This window comes from Merops nubicus, unplaced genomic scaffold (assembly GCF_000691845.1).
Source record: "Merops nubicus isolate BGI_N331 unplaced genomic scaffold, ASM69184v1 scaffold46585, whole genome shotgun sequence".
NCBI lineage: Eukaryota > Metazoa > Chordata > Aves > Coraciiformes > Meropidae > Merops > Merops nubicus.
Window position 1 is genome coordinate 6,545 of NW_008612498.1, and position 17,197 is coordinate 23,741.

The 17,197-nt window shown below is 39.0% G+C and overlaps 1 protein-coding gene across 1 annotated transcript in view; it reads left to right on the forward strand.

The window, feature by feature from the left end:
- Positions 1-16,889, forward strand: part of TMEM55A (transmembrane protein 55A) — a gene marked incomplete at its 5' end in the record, with an annotated part of 17,837 nt that extends 948 nt beyond the window's left edge. The window contains 5 exons of the mRNA XM_008941551.1: positions 570-676; positions 2,421-2,544; positions 7,884-7,936; positions 14,932-15,022; positions 16,144-16,889. Coding sequence (XP_008939799.1) covers positions 570-676; positions 2,421-2,544; positions 7,884-7,936; positions 14,932-15,022; positions 16,144-16,287 — 519 coding nt within the window. The remainder of the gene's footprint in view (positions 1-569; positions 677-2,420; positions 2,545-7,883; positions 7,937-14,931; positions 15,023-16,143) is intronic.
- Between the last annotated feature and the right edge of the window lie 308 nt (positions 16,890-17,197).

A 17,197-nucleotide genomic window follows, 5' to 3' on the forward strand; every position in this document is an offset into this window, starting at 1 on the left:
TGCCAATATATAATGTTTCAAGCCAAACAAAGTATCTTGCAGCTTTTGATTTGCTGTAGAAAAAGACCTAGAAACTCGACTCCCAAGTTGGAGACAGATAATTTCAGTACAGTTTAAAATAACTTTACAGTTTGGTGATGTCTACTTAGACTCTTGGTGACTGAGAACCAAACTGCAATCCTTTCACTGTTGAATAAAGCTATTGTACCAGGCAAGGAGCCTTGTTTCCTTTTTTGACTCTTTTTAAAAAAATATACCACTACTTAAGCTCACATTTAAAAGAACAACTAAACTGAAGTCTTGAGTTCTTCATTGCTAAAACTTTTGTTAGTTTGCAGAATCTCTGTGTTCTAGTGAGGAGATTTGCCCGTCTTTCTCTAGGAATAGAGAGAGAGAAAACTTGTGATTTTGTCTTGACTCCAGTTTCCTCTGTAAGAGGAACTGTACTTCTCTGTTAGCAAGAACTTGTCACTGAAGTTGTTCTGCTTTGTCATACTGTTACAAGGAAAAAAGTGAATTGCTCTGATTTCTGATTTGTGTTCTCTGGTGTTTTTTTTTTTTTTGTTTAGCCAATCAAAAATCCTCCTTCAGGGAAGAAGTATGTTAGATGTCAGTGTAATTGTCTCCTTATCTGTAAGGATACGTCTCGGAAAATAGGCTGTCCAAGACCAAACTGGTAAGAATAAAAAACTGTAAGTGCCTTGAGGTAACTTTCTTTAAAACAATGGTGCTTTTTGTGTCAAATATTTAAAAGAGGTTCAAGGCTGGGCCTCTGTACGTGTACACTTGTGGAGCATTACTGAATTAGTGCAGATGCAGGTTGTGCTCGTGTCAGCTTTGATGTATTTCTTTTTTAAGATGAAAGAAGAAAACTTTTTTTTATTTATTTAGCAGTAGTCTTAAATCTGTGTTTCCCATTTTAGCTACTTCATAAGGAACAAATGGTGTAAAGAACCACATTGAAAGAAAAAACACTTCTTGTTTCTGGGACTTAACATTCATAATTTCTTGCAAACTTAATTATCGTAGACACACAAGTTGCTCACTTTGCCTTGTTCAGCGTGGGGACTTTGGGATGAAATGGGAGAGGGAGCAGCAGGTTTGCCTTAGTCCTGTCTTTTGTTACGCCGAGTTTTCAGTCTTCTCTCAGTTCTCCCCTTCAGCTTACACACATTTTATAAAACGAACAGGTGCCATTGCCATGGGGAGTGTCTTAACATTGGGCTTAGGGTGTTAAAGATCCTGCTGGAGGTAGGAGCAACTTGATTGCCAGAGGTGTAGCTCTAACAGGCAAAATTGAGATGAATGTGAGGTCTGTGGACACATGAATGGGAGTTCTACCACACCAAGTGCCCTAGTCACCAGTCTGTTGGCTATTCTGGTTTTGAAACATATTTTCAGACTTAGAGGGAACTATTTTTTTTTTTTTTTTTTAACTAATACAGTGTTGGGGAAAACTCCAGAACATTCCAAATATTTTCTGAGAGTGGAAAAAAAATGTTCATGGGATACTTCAATTTTAATACATCATATGGTTGGTAACCAAGCAGAATCTGAAACTGCCTGATTTTATTAAAATAAGCCCAGAAGTCTATATCTTAGCAGTTTCCTCAAGATACCCTATGTATTTTTCTCACTAGAAGGTGAGCAAAACTGGGGTACTTTGAAGGAAGGACATTAGGGAGTGTGGCCTAAGTGGAAAGGCTCCAGATTGAAATAGGGAAGTCATCCAGAATGCAATTTTTGCTGTGTATGGAGAGAGAGGTTCTGTGTAAGTTAAATAATACTTTAGTTTTTCCCTTAATTTTTTTTCATGCTAGGAAGTCTGCTGCTCATTCTGCTTTGAGTTGGTTAATTTGGTTACTGTCATTTTGGATTGACAGATTTTACAATTAAATTTGAAACACATTGAACATAAAAGCAAATACAAACTTTTTTTTTTTTAAAGTGATTGCATTTGGTCAACCCGGGGTAGTTTTCTGTTTTTGTTCACTCAATTTGAATTGAATTCTTGATGTACTAATGTGGATATGCTGCTTATATTAATTTGGTTATCAGTAATGTGGGAAGAAGTATCTGACTTGAGAAGAACTAAGTTATGGAAGAGTCCTTGCTCTTTCTGCATGTTTCACATGGGTATGTGCATTCCAATTCATGGGCTTGTTCAGCCTGAATATTAAGATTTCATTTTCCGAAGGAGTATTTCTGCCTTATCATGGCAAGTCTTTGATCTCCATGGGGTTCTGGCTGATCTTATAGGGAATTTCAGAACTGCCAAAACTGGGTACATTATCTATTTAAAAAGCAGATTATATTTTAAAAGTGTGAAATATTTCCTAGTGACTGAGTTAATTGCTTAAACACATTGTCCTTCTCTTTTGCTAGCTTAATGACATGTACATATAATGTTCTTAACACAGTAGACGCATCATCACTCTGGGTCCCGTCATGCTGATCCCAGAAGAACAGCCCGCTCAGCCTGCCCTGCCAGTCCAGCCAGATGGAACTAGAGTGGTATGTGGGCACTGTGGAAATACGTTCCTTGTAAGTAAAGCAGAAGACTCTTCTTCTGGCCTCACCGTGCTATCCCTCAGTCTGTTTGTTGTAAGCACTTCTGAGAGCGTATTGCCTCGTTCTGCGGCATCATTGAGGAACTAAGGCTGCTTCTGTGCTCATTGCTATGGATGTACAGTCTGTATTTGGTAATTTTTACATGAATTTGCAGAAAACTTTTAGCAGTCTTTCTGTACATTCATGGTGAAAGCCCAGAGTCAGTCTCACTGCTCAGTGGTGTGCAAGTGGACGGTGCTGGAAAAGGAAGTTACGCCTCCAGGTTCTGCTCAGACTTGCAGTGATGGTGATGTTCTGCAGTGGCCAAGAGCAGTTCTGCTGTTGCTGTACAGACCCTGAAAGCTGTTCCTTACAGCACCTGCCATTAGCATATCAGTCAGTTCTTACAGAACGAGAGGTTCTGGTTTACATGCAAGACTGTCAGTTGACCTTGTTTTTCGTTTGGAAGGATCCAGGTGTACTCTTGCTGTTGAACTGTTTGCGGCCTTTTACATGGGTAAAGGACTGCCATACTTCATTTTTGATTTAGGAAGTTTCTGCAATACACAAGTTAGCTTTAACTTCATCATCTAGCAGTGCTTAAATGTTTGTCACGTTTGTGACTTCTGGGAAATGGCCAAGTGCTGCAGCTGAAGGACCTGAACAGTCACCAGACTGGTGTTACGTTCCTGAAACATAAAGGCCAGAGAATACTCAAGTGCATTTTGTGAAGTGGAAAGGAAGCACAGGGGATGGCACTCCATGCCTGCTTGTACCAGCAGCGAGAGAAAGGTTCCCTTCTGATGGACTCTATAATGGAGTGGGCCTGTTCCTTCAAATCTTTTCTTCAGGTTTCTTGATCAGTGAGATATGCAATAGTGGCTTAATGACTGTGGCAGATGATGAGTGTAGGGAGCGGGACATGGCACTTACCCTTTTTTTAAAGGGGAACCAGGGTCTTTAATTACAAGTATACAAGCAATGTAGTATCTGAGAAGCCATTAGAGAGATGCTTGAGAAATATTCTATTTACTATTTCTGCCTATATTAAAAATATAGATATTCATACTATAACCCCTGCTGAAGGACAGCAGTCTGTAACTGGAGATAGCTGGAGTGGATTTTCTGTTTGCTTTCTTTAAAATGCAAGTCTATATGTGACCTTAACTAGTAAGAACATTGTATGCAATATTGAATAATATTAGTAACAGAAGTCTACTGGATCTACAGAAGAAAAAGGCTATCTAAAGTACATATTCCAAGCCAGGAAACTTTTATTAAAACGTTGTCTTTTCTTTTAGCTCTGTTTTTAAATATAGGACCATGTTACAAACAGTTGAGTACCTGCATGAACACTGTAGTTTGATACAGAGTCATAGTTCAATTTTGTAATGCAGTTATGTTTTTAGCAAAACTTTAAAGCTGCACAGGCAAAAGTAGTGCTCTACAAGAGTTACAGTATTAAGTTTTTAATGTGGTCTCTTAACATAAAAGACCATCTCTGCAATGTCATTTAATGTTGTTTTTTCTTTTTTATTACTTGAGAGAGTCAGTGTTATGAAGTAAAATTCTCATTATTAAATTATTGGCCTATCTCTGGGGTCTTTCATAAGCATGGGAGTTTTATTTATCCTCTATCTGCTTTCTTTAAGTGCAGCCCAAACTAATTCTGTAGCTTACACTATGAACTGGCTGGTTTTGCCCATAATGAGTAGTTTTAGGCCTTAAAAGGGTAAGTTTTCTGATTTAAAATTTATACTTGTGACTTCAGGTCTGATGGTTGCTTTAGGGAACTCCCATCACTTTGACCTTCACAGTCTTATCTGCCAGTAAGACCAATTTACCACTTCATGGTACGACAAAAAGAAAACCTCAAAATCATTAGAAATTCAAAGCTTGTATTATTTTATACTGAGTTGTCAAGAAACAAACCCTTTCTGCTCATTTTATACAGCTTTTCCACTACTTTTGCTTCTGTGTTTTTCTGTTACTAATTTTAAGATTCTGCAAATGAATTTTTTAGTTAAGAAAAATCAGGAGATTACTTGGGTTTGAGAGTGACCAGAGAAGCAAAAAAAAAAAAAAAAAAAAAAAAAAAAAATATGTAATGCCAGATGCATCTTTCAGTAAGGTATCTCCTTTACTTTAAGTGGTGGTTAAAAAAAGAAATAAAATAGACAAGCAAAGCTAGAATCCCTAGGGTGAAACTGTCAGTTTCTTGTTTTGTGTTCTTTTAAGAGTATGAACTTGTTCACCACCTTTCCAAGAATTTTTTTGTCTGCTGTCCGAAAGCATAAATGTGGGCTGTGCTTTCCCTGCCTCTGTGTGGGAGGTGTTCTTTATAAATTATTAAAAGCATGCTCCATGCTGTAGAGTGCCTTCAAGTTTCTCTGTCTCAGCTGGGAGAATGATTTGGTACTAAAGTGATACGGTAGCTGAACTATCACTAGTTATTCATTTTTTTTCATCAGATTTTTTTCCTTGGGTAACCTGGTAGGAGTCTCTCTTCTATGTTAATTTTCCACTGTTTCTGGCAGATCTGGAGTGCAGTCCAGTGGAAAAAAAAAAAAGTGGTAGAATAGAAAATAAGGGCAGGATGAGGGTTTAAGTGTTCTGCTGCATCACAAACTGATCTGGTTTGGGCTTTCATGAGAGCTTCTGGACATGGGCTGTGGCTGGGGTTACTCTTTTTGCCAGCAGTAAATCATTCATTCCCCACAGCTGGTCTCCCAGGGGCCTCTGCCTATGATGATTTGAGGCTCTCAGAGGCTGAGTTGCCTCTGGAAGTGGTGACAGGTAGGGGAAAGGTGTCCCTGTGTGCTCCTCCATCCTCCTGCTGTTGTCCTGCTGTCAGAGAGACCCTCAAGGACAGGAAGCCAGAAGCAAGCTGTGTAAACCACAGACTGTAGGCTAAACACTCTGGCTTATTAGTTGTGCTCTGATAATGTTACTTTTTTTAAACTAATAAAATATTAGAAGTATTTCTTCTAAAATGATTGAATAGAAAACATTTTAAATTCTTTAGAAATTTTTTTAAGTGTTTTAATCTACAGAAGTATTTTGCTTTCCCAGAAGTCCTGAGAGGAGGGGAGGGGAAGCTTTTTTTGGCAGAAGCAGCTGTATGTAGGGATGTGTGCATACATATATACATATGTCTTTTTTTAATCTGTCTTGCATTGAATGCATTGAGAACTATTTTGGGCTCAGAAGGAAGAAAATTTGACATACTCTTCTAGTCAGTCCCTTGATGGATGTCTGGTTTTGTTCACAGTTGAAACATTTATGAGGTCTCCCAAATCCTCATCTGTGTTTCCATACATCTAACCAGAGATTTGGGTTCTTGTTCCTTGTATTGTTTCAATGGGAAAAATACAGTTTCTATCGTCAGCAAGGAGTTAAATTTCACTTAACTTTAACCTCAAGATTTCTTAACAACATGAAACAAGATTAGGTACTTCAAAGCACTCTGGAATACAAGTAAAAATACCAAATTTACTTGTGATTTAAACTACTTGTTAAACCCATGAAAACTCCAAGAATTAGCATGTCCATGAAAATAACTTTTCTTTACTGTGCTAATATCTGAATTCTTATAGTTTGAATGTCTTGTTCCATTTTTTTGTAGTGTCATTTTGGTGTGGTTTTTTTTTTTTTTTTCTGCAAATATTTGTGGTATGTGCAGAAGGCATCATAGCAGTTGGTGCTTCTCTTACTTCCAGGTTACTCAACGAAAACACACTATGAATGCCTCTGTTTTTTTGTTCCCATCAATATTTAGAGCCCAAGTGCATTTGAGTTTGTATCCATTAATAATTATGGATAATAATCAGAAACCTTAAAATAAGTAAAACCCTAGAAAGATAATTTAACGAGTAATTTTGGAAATGGAGTTGTCTGCTCTGGAATAAAATTACTGTACAGAAAGTAAATAGTTACAAATAGATAAAATGTAAGACCTGGATTTAGATTTGCTTCTGTTTCTGGAATTGCAGCTGAAAAATCTGAAAGAACAGCTCTGAAGAGGCCTTCTCCATCCTGGTACTGACAACCACTCTTTATCCCACTTTTGTAGACCTAAGGAAAACTGAGTAGTTCTTGACAGGGATGCAGGCAAATGGCCAGCTTGCTCGTCTGGTAGGAATGTGGAAAATGCCTTTAAAATGCATTGCTCAGGTAGGGAGTATTACAGAAGCTTTCATTTTAAGCCAAACCTGCTCATGCAGGCAAGGCGGTACAAGCTGCATCCTCTTTCTTTGCACATAAAATCCTAAATTCATTCTCAGTGTTCAGATGGTGCTGTAGCCAGGTCCTGTTTCCCATACAAGGATGGGCTCTGATTTTGATTTGGTTTTGTGGCAGTTTTACCACCACCACTCACATCAGTAGACCAGTTTCTGATTTCTCGGAGAGATAAGGAGGAACCAAATGGAGGCACTGGTGATCTGTGCTGTGGCTTCTTCCACTGCTAGCAACTTGCAGTGTGATTTTGGTACAAATGAAGAAGGGAGGGGAGAAGAGAATGATATTTAATCAGGAAACTGTCCTAGTTCTCTCTAGTTGAGAAAGGCAGCAGAAGAGAGCTGCCGTTATTGTAACTGCTTACAGGGCAAACGTGTTTAAAGTGTTTTAATACTTCTGTTGTCACAGAAATTTAATAAAACCTGCTGGTTTTAAACGGCTACATGAGTGTGTATCCTCTGGTTGATGTCATTCTAGGCATTACTTTTGCTAAGGCTGTTTCTGAGATAGGTTTTAGTCTGCATGAAAGGTTATGACCATGCTATATATTGTTTTATATATCAGCGTTTTTAAATGTCATGTGCGTAGCCTATAGTGTTCTCTATTTTATTGATATAAAACTTAGAAAGACATCTACTTTCAAAAATATTCTGTAGCTGATTGTTCTGTGTACACTTGGTTTTCACAAATGATGCAAGAACTGGGGAAAGATGGGAAAATGGATTGATCTGTAAATCTGCCAAAGAAAACACTTTCATTTTGATTCGGGATATGTTCATAGTTAGGGAAGAGAAACAAAGAAAAGTATTAATATTATTAATGTTGCCTGAACTGTGCCTTTGGATGAAACTACATTATGTCAAGTAAATCTTGTAATATTAAGGCAAGTCATGGGAAATGCTCACATGGAAATCCCAATTCTATGTTGCCACTGACAAAAGGGCAACCCATTTATGGAAGAAAGCAAAAAAAAAAATGTCAAAGAAAGCCTGAGAAGCAAAATATTTCACAGTGACACTTAGCATGAAGTACAACAAACATTTTCTCAGGCCAGTTTTTCAAACTTTTTGTTTTGTTTTGTTTTGTTTTTACAGTGGATGGAACTGAGGTTTAACACACTAGCAAAATGCCCACACTGCAAAAAAATGTAAGTTCTCTGAAAGCAAGGTTATGTGAATTAACTGTTAAATAAGTGCTGGTGTTTCTTCTGTAGAAGCCTGTGGAGGAGGTGATGTCTGCCTTGCTGCTGATGGTGCTGTGCCCATCTGAATTTCCAGGCTAAAGAGTGTGTTGTGTGCACATGAGTTCTCCAGTCTTTATGCACAAAGCAGTCAATTTTGACAAATTCAGCCTGCATTTATAAAAATGCTTTAACTGAATTGATAGAAGCAAAAAAGTTGCTAACAAAAGACAGGAATGGTTTGCTAAAATAAACTGTGTCCTTGAAATTTTACCAGTTTGTGCAGTTAATCAGGTATCATGGTGTGTGGAACAGGGACCTTTGTTACCGGTTCGTGACACATGTTTAATGTACAACTTGAATGGCCTTACTGTAAAAGGAAGAAAGGAAATAACCTTGTCTTTACTGATTTCATAAACTCAACAGCTAACTTGTGTTAAACATCTTAGTGCATTAGCGTGTTTAATTTTTATGAACTACTGTGGAGCAATTTGTCTATTCATTTGTTATTACTTTAGTAAGAAGAAGAAAAATTAGAATACAAGAGCTGGAAGAGGTTTTTGTTTTGTTTTTTTGTTTGGGACTTTTTTGGGGTATTTGTGTGGCCTTTCTTATCTGAGGTCAGGAATACTTAGTTTGAATTGTTGATGATTATTTAAAAGCGACACTACTAACATACTTTACATTTGTGTGGAATCTCAACCACAGGGTATGAAATAAGACTAAAAAATATTACCTCGGTGACTCTCTTGTCCTGATGATTTAAATAGTTTTCTTCCTTTGTTAGGCAAGTGTGTCTTCCAGTTAAAGGAGCAAATGTGTTTTCCACTGGGAACAGAGAACCACAGCAGTGTTGCGTGTTGTAGGAAACCTAGCAGGTCCCTCAGGAAGCAGAATACATAGGATGAATGTACTGTAGGTGTTGGCATGTCCTGGCCTTCAACAGCGACTGAAATCTTCTTTAGTCTTTTCAGTCCTGGGGGGGAGGGGCTTGTGGTTTGGTTTGGTTGGTTTTAAACTGCAATTATGTTTTATAGCTTATCATGTCACACTTGGTAGCTGACCTTGGCTTTTTTTCTTGACTCTCCTTAGATACAAAGTTATTTGTTAATAATTAAAATAACAAAATTTGTAATTGGGAAATTATTTAGTAGTAGAAATATTAATAAAACTATTTATTAAAGTAATACTTTAAAAATTATTAACAAATTAACAGTCCAAAGGTCCTGCTGTGTGATTTGTTGATTTATGTTGTTTGTATTTTAAAATCCAGCTGGAGTCTAAGGACTTGGTAGTATTTTTATCTGTGAAGTGCAAAGTATGCTATTGTTATGTGATAAAACCAAAGCACTTCTGCAGTGCAGTTTGTGAAAATTACTGCTCACGTGGAAACCAAATTGTACAATCCAAAAGAAAGTTTACAAATGGGCATTTCTGTCTTCGGGCTGAGGATGTAACCATGGGATATTGCCACTTTAGCTTTGCATGAGTTGCTTGGTGGCTGCGTGTGTCTGAGATTTGGTGGTCAGGAGTCCTGCACTTCCAGCAGCATAAACATTTCTAATGCATGGATTTAGGGCATAGCATAGGTGAGGCAGAGCTTCAAGTTGTGGTGATGGAATAAATAAATGCAGTGACCTGCTGCTTTCTGTCGGCCCTTTGTCATAGGTCCTCCCACCTGTAGCCAGGTAGTCAGAAGGGTATGTGGGGTTCTTCATTAGTAGCTGACTAGTCAGATGCAAAACTATTCATTCCTTCTCTTGACTCAGCTAATGATTGTCACTGAGGCAAAAGACACCCTGAATCACTGCAACAGTAGATTTTTCAAGAAGACATCTGGTGAGACTTTTAAATTCTCAAATAATTTTCATTATTTTGAATCAAACATTTTTAAAAGTGCAGTGAATCTCTGCAAATGGCTCGTTTGTGACCACCTATTCTGTTGATGGAGACTGGGTCTTTACAAGTGCCTTGTAAAACTTCAGGGGAAGTTTGGAGTTAATACACACAAAGGTCAATAACGAAGCAGTGTTCAGTGAAAATAAAGCAATTGTGCCTCAGAGTACATAAACAAAGGAACTTCTCATATCTGGATGTTGGGTGAAAGAGCATCTTGAGTTTCTTGTTTTTCAATCTCATCTACCTGCTGCCATTGTGTTGTCCCAAATCCGGGTTCTTCACCCGTTGTGTGAAGAGCTGAAACACACAGAGTCGAGGTATTTTATTCCAGATCTGCCCAGAAAAGGTGCTAGGTGATAACTTGCACAGCTCATGTCCCTGGTTACAGCCAGGTAGCATTTATACTGATTAGTGCATCTTAAATGTACTGTGCCTGCTCAGAGGGTAAGGGGCTTATTTGGATAGAGGGCTTTTTCTAGCTAGGAGCTGTGGTTTACACATGAGAGAGTTCAACTTCAGGACACCAGTCTGGGGGCTTTGCTGACTCTTCCAAATCATCCTCAAGGATTCATGTCTGGGGGAGTTGAGAGGATTCTTTTATTCTTGCTTAAGCATCGATGCCTTTCTTATCTTCTGCAGCAACCTTCTCGTCACCCTTTCTTCTTTCTGAGACTGCCTTATGGTAAACAGTGCCAGCCAAATAATCATTCATCAACTGTTGTCACAAATTTATTATTTTGTGACATAATTGTGTTGGTTTTTTACTGTGTCATCTTCCAGTGTTCTCACCCCTGCTTCCTCAAGAGTGTTTTTGGGTGTTGGTTGTCTTTCTTTGTTTTTTTGCTAAGTAACTTGGGAAATGTGGGAAATCAGTTTCAATGTGGACAGTAGAATGACTTGGTGAAAGGCCAGATCTGTTTGGAAATGGACTACAAACCTGGTCATGCCAGTATAGGAAAGGTGCTTGCAGAAGCCACACTGATGCATACTGGTTCTGGCTGACACAGGCCCTTAGTTGCACCTTACCTACTGCATTAGGACAAGAAGTGTGACTGAGGAAATTGTTGCAATATACCTTATTTTATAGTTTGAGGATGACACCTGGGAATTGAGGAGGAACTGTTTCTTTTTACTGTTTTAGTGTTCTTTTATGTTTCAGAACACAAAATGCCAGATGTTTATCAGCCCGTTTCCCAAAAGAATGAAAGGTTTAAGGTTGGTTTCTGATATTTTTCTCATTTAATGATGGAGAAAGAAACAGGACCAGCTTTTATGTCTGCTGGTCTATTTCACAAACTGTACATTAAATCATTTAGAAAGATCAGGGTCATGAATTCAATTCCTAGAAGGAATTGAATGGTACAAGTTTTTCTTTCAGAATGCCAAATCTCTCTTTCCCACCCCCTCCCAACTTTAGAACCTATTTATTTTTTCCTTTAAGGTCTGCCAAAATGGTGAACCTCAGTGAATTTATAACACTTTTGCTCTATAAAGTCTGTAGTACCTTTAGGAAAGAGAGATGCTGGAACATGGCCACTACTGAGTTTCAGGAGTGCCATTTGCCTTCAAAATACTGGCATTTTGATCTTCCTCTTAGAAACACTTATAAAAGCATGTCTGAAATCCTGGCAGTAATGCTTATTATTTGGCCTCCATTCTTTCCTGTGCTACTCATTTTCTAGCCTCTGTCCCTTGTGGTAGTTTTCCCCTCTTTTAATTACTACCTAGTGTTCAGTTTGCTTTCGTGTCTTCTATATCTGCTGCTGCTGCCCAAAGGTCTGGCAGGTGCCTCTGGTTCCTTAGCAGCAACTCAGAAAGAAAGAACCTGTCTTCTGGATAGCTGGGTGGTGAGTGCACCCTCACTAGTCCCACAGCTGCTTCTGTGATTTTAAAATGTTCTTTTGACCCCAGTTTTGATATTTCTGAAGGTGCCTGTCAAAGCTGCTGCAGTTGGAAGTTTTTTTAATGTGAAATTTGGGGTGGGTAGAGGGAAGCATTGCTATTTGCTGTGGCCTAGTGGCTTAATATCACTGTCAGGATATGAAAAATAAATTATGGTTTATTTAGTTTGCTAAATAATCCCAGGTATGTTATGTGATCTGAAATGCTGGGGTCTGAACCCTGAGCCCTGAATTAAGGTTGACATATGGGTGATTCCCACAGCCCTTCATACAGAGGAGGTGAGTTTGCCTTATGGCTTCCCCCCAGGGTGCGGCCGGCCCTGCAGGGAGAGCCATAAGGGAAATGAGCCCCAGGGGTCCCGCACTGAGTTGACAAAGGTCAGGTGTCTGCTTGGGGATAAAAGCCAGGACCACTTGCAGGGAGTCAGGAGTGTCTGTCTGTGGGGTGCACTCCCCAGAGCTTCCTGGTTCAGGGCAGACCTCCTGACTCTCCCTGGAGCTGGGCCCTGGTCTGTTTAGACCTTTGCGAACGTGGGCTGATCGGGTGAGAGTTGCCATGTGGGCACCTTTCTCTTATGTCTTTAACTTGCTGGTCTGGCTGTTTCCCATGCCAACTACGGGAAACCTTGGTTCACTGTTTGTACCACCTGTTGTGGGCCGAGTTGCATCCTTTGTGGGATCGTTGGGGGTGGTGTTGATCATGTATGAGCTTGTTGACCTGTTTGTACCCCCGGTGGTCATTCATATAGTAACATTTCTGTCTACAGTACAGTCTGCGTATTGGATTCTCTTCATGCTGGTTGTGTCGTTCCTGTTTGGCCTGGTCATTGGCAAAACAGTGACTGTAGAAACTTAGTATATTTATTTCCTTTTTGCTTTCTATGGGAAGAGAAAGGCAGTTAAGATATTCTTCACATTTCCTGTTTTCAGTATATGAGGTGATGGTTTCTCCTCCAGCCTTTCTTATTGGGTAGGAGGGGACAGAGCTTGGGAGAAATACGGATGGAAAACACACGTGGTACCTGAAATATTACGATCACAAAACCAAAGGTCTCAAGTCTTCTGAAAGTGAAGGTCTCTTTCCCCAAATGAACTTTGTCTCTGTGTGAAATGCACAGTGCAGTAAATACCATGTGTGTTTTAGGTGTATTGAACATGACACTTTCACCAGCTTATCTCAAGATATCCAGCTCTGTAATGGAATTAACTTTCTGAGTACATAGCCAGGAAATCCTGCAAAGGAGAGAACCTAAGGTCATTTTGGCAAGTTCAGTGCTCATCAGTTCAGCTGTTGAAAAAGTCTCCTCTCTGTCCCCTTTTATAAAAATTTGTTTTTTTCTTTTTTGTTTTTTCCTTGTGTAACTAGGAATCAGACATTTCCCTCTTCTAGAATGGGTGTAGAGGTATTTAGGGTGGCTTTTGGGAATTTGGGGGAGGGGGGGAAGATAGCATTAATTCCCCAATTGGGAATTCTCCCACCCTAATCACACCCCTCAATCCCAGCCCAAGTGTGTATAGTGAGGCTTTCTATAAGGAGTAATTTCACCTGGAAATTTCCTCTTCTGAAAAATGTGTAACAAATGACTGCTGAGTAGTCTCTGCTTCCAAACCTTGTCCTGCAGGATGAAGCTCAGCACGTTGGCTTGAGGACTGTGGGTGGTTGTGGTGGTTTGGATTTTTTTTCCCCCTTGGAGCATTTTGCAAATTCCTTGTAAAGAAATCATATTGGAGTAAAGCTGCTTAGACCAGTCTATTTGAAGGCTTTCTAAGATGAATGCTTAAAAAAACCCCTTTAGTCACATGCTAAGCATATGAGGCCTTACTATGTGGTTAATTAACTGGAGCCAGAAATTTGGTCAGTCATATGACAGATGTGCTACTTCAGTAGTTCAGCAGTTTTTTCTTTTGCTACACGTTTATCTTGAATATGTTGAACTATCATGAGGTGAAATTACTTTCCCTTACATCTTTGAACACCAAGTACAGGCATCCCAGTATTTCCAAAGGCCTGTTGATCTCCCAGAATGGGATGAAGCACTTGACTAACAGTAGCATGCTTCAGGATGCTTCAAAACTGCCTCCAAGATGGATGGTACATGTTTTATGAAAGCACCTTTGCCTCCCTAGTCCTTTCAATGGACCTGTGTGTTCACTGGGTTTCAATAGTATTAAAACTTGTTCCTATTTTCCTCATTAGTATAGCTGTACGTGGTTGCAAACGTGTGACTCCAGATCTATTTGCTAAAGAATGCTGAGCTTCTGCAATAATTTTTCTAACCTATAGTAAAGAGTGTAATGTTTTATTTGCATTTTATATTCTGTTTGACTGAAGCACTGTAACAGCTTAATGCAGCAGAGACAAATGATCTACCTGCTTAATGCAGGTGGAGACAAAGCTGTCTGCCTTGGAGTTCATAGTCTAGATTATGAGTGACAGAACATCCTGGGGATTTGTTTACCTTGGTTGTCAGCAGTGATTTGTACAGCTCATGTAACTTGTAGTAGGAATCTAAAAGAAAATTGGAAAGTAAAAAAAACTTGTCATTTTTTTGAAGTTACTAAAATTGACTTAAATGTGTCTAAAGAATTTCAGTCTTTGAAAAATTTTTCATGTTCGTGACTAAAATACTCTGGGTTTTTACTTTCAAAAAATAGTTTGGCCACTCAACAGTATTGAGTGAATTATATAGGTTGTTATTCTTAATGACATTTAGGGGTTGTAGAAGTGATTTCCAGTTACTTAGATAGAGTGAATGTATTAGAGCTGCATATTGCTGTATTGAGTAAAGGGTGTCTGACAACCTACACGGAAACTGCAAAGGAAACTTGGGCTTTGCAGTCCAAAGTAACTTATTTGGGTGCACCGTGGATATAGGAGGTAGACGCACTCAAATGGTGGGTGTGGCACCACTGTCTTTGTTGTAAATACCTAGATTTTTAGACACTAGATAATCCTCGGCTGTAACTTCCTTTTAAACCAAATGTGGACTATGTCTTTTACTGCGTGGTATAATTGTAGACTTTGCCTACAACTTGATAAACTTAAGATGGCATATATGCATTGCAATTCTCTCCCCTTTCCCCTTTTAGACTGAACAGTTACTGTTTATGCAGGGGGGGTTGTTTGTTTTTTAATTTAAAATGCCATTTATTTCCTAACAGTTCTTCTGTTGGAAGTGCACTGCCACGGAGACGCTGCTGTGCATATATTACAATTGGAATGATTTGCATCTTCATTGGCGTGGGGTTAACTGTGAGTGACGGGCTGTGGTACACTTGCAACTGGGGGGGGTGCGGGTGTACAAAGGAGCTCTCTTGGCTGACCAGATCTTCTTTCCCCACCATTTGAGTAAAACCTCCTAAGATTGTGTAGGGTTTGTCACTTTTATTAAAAACATGGGCTTAATCTAGTTTAGCTAGAAAAATTAAGTGTTCCCCAAAAAAGTGTTCTAGTACTTTCAGAGTCTACTCTTCCCAATATTAAAAGTGACTCTTATCTCTCTCAAGACTTCAGTTTTATGAAAAATTGTTTTACTTCACTGTAGAAATACTGGAACATCTTGCTAGGCTTTTAAAACTTGCAGGTTTCCAGAAATACATACTGCTCTATAGCCAGGACTGTAGGTTCTACTGCAGTGGAGATGAATGGGATTCCAAAAGCGAGAAGCATTTATATGGCTTTATAATTTGTACAAGTTATAAGGAGTAAAACCAGATAAGTTATTTACAAATTAAAAGGCTCATGTAGTTTTCTGAATAATAGAGAAAAAACAGTCTGGCTTCCTTGGCTCTCAAGTGTCTGGTACTGGTTACCAGCACCAACTTTCTACTTGGCAGTCCCAGAAAAGTACCTATGAGCAGATGCCTGCAGTTGAATTTGTATGTCTGATTCTCATACCTCTAACTTGTGTTGTAACCTGAATGATTTGTTTCTGTTGGAGTTGAAATGAGTTACGAAGGATTTCCCAGTTTCCCTAGTCAAAACAGGGACAGCCAGAAATACGAACAATGACAGATTTAGTCTTTTTTAACAGCCTTACTGGGTTTGAAAATGATGAAAACACTTCACTATGAGCTGGGCTCAGAGGCTAGTGTAGCTTCCATCCTTGGAGCTTTTTTGGCACCCAGCTGCATTAAAACTCTGAGCAACTTGGTCTGACCTTAGAGCTGACCCTGCAGTGACAGGGAAGTTGGCACGAGAGAACTCCTGATGTTCCTTCCAAGCTCAGTTATCCTGTGATTGTATAAAATTAAGCTACGTGATTTACCTGTGTCAGAGTAAAAGGTGCCAAAATGCTTCTCCTTAATGTAACTTGTTCTTCCCTAGAGAGCAGATAGTGCTGTATGTTTGACCCTGTTGCTCTCTCCTTTTAGGTTGGTACACAGGATTTTGCAAGACGATTTCATGCGACGTACGTTTCCTGGGCTATCGCTTATCTCCTGGGTTTAATCTGCCTCATCCGCGCCTGCTACTGGGGAGCCATTAAAGTCAGCTATCCAGAGCACAGTTTTGCATAGAGAAGTTGTTAGAGGATAGCGGATGAACATCTAGTACTTCTGGATATTACATCTTGGACACTTTTAAAACCTTTCCTGTAAGGATTCCATTCTGTTCAAAGTAGTTTTAAGACTGGGGGTCTCTAAGAACAAATGTTCATTGCACTACATAATATGCAAATAGTTTGTTTTGCTGCTAGATTCCCTAGTTCTGAATACTAAAGCTGTGTTTACATGTTCATAATTCTGTCTTTATAGGTGTTGAATTTTACTTCAAAAGACAGTATTAAGTTTTACATTTCCTTTATGTTAAAATCCGTCTGCCATTTTTCTAGATGATCAGTAAGAATTCAAGAGCAAGAGTGTTTATAAGTGTTTCTACAGTAGCTTCACGTTTATACTTAACATTTTAACTAAAATTACATTAAAGTGGCTTGCTTTCAAAGCTAAGCAATAAGCATTTTGCTTGAACTGCTTACTGTATCTTTTGCCTAAGATTGTAGTGACCTTATTCAGGAAGTGAAAGTGACGAGTGTACTTCAAAAGACTGACACTGTTGCTAGAGAGACATTTGTAAACGCTGTATGTTTTGAGATTTTTTTCAGGTATAGAGATCCTACTTTGGTAGCCCAATTAAATTTCCATTTATCCAGGATTGGATTTCAGTTAGGATAAATGCTTTCTTCTCAAGGATCCTGGGACTTAGGTGTTTGGGTGGGGTTTGTTTTTTGGTTTTGTTTTTTTTTTTTTTTCTGATTTGGGATTGTTTTTTGTTTAATTGTAACTGGCAAATCCTAAAAGCCATGCTCGGACTATGGAACTTAACTCTGGTTATTCATACAAGTTCCTTTACAGGGTCTAAGGGAAGCATTTCATATGACTTGTTTCATAATACTTCAGTGTCATGTAGGTGACAATAGGGTGGTGGTGG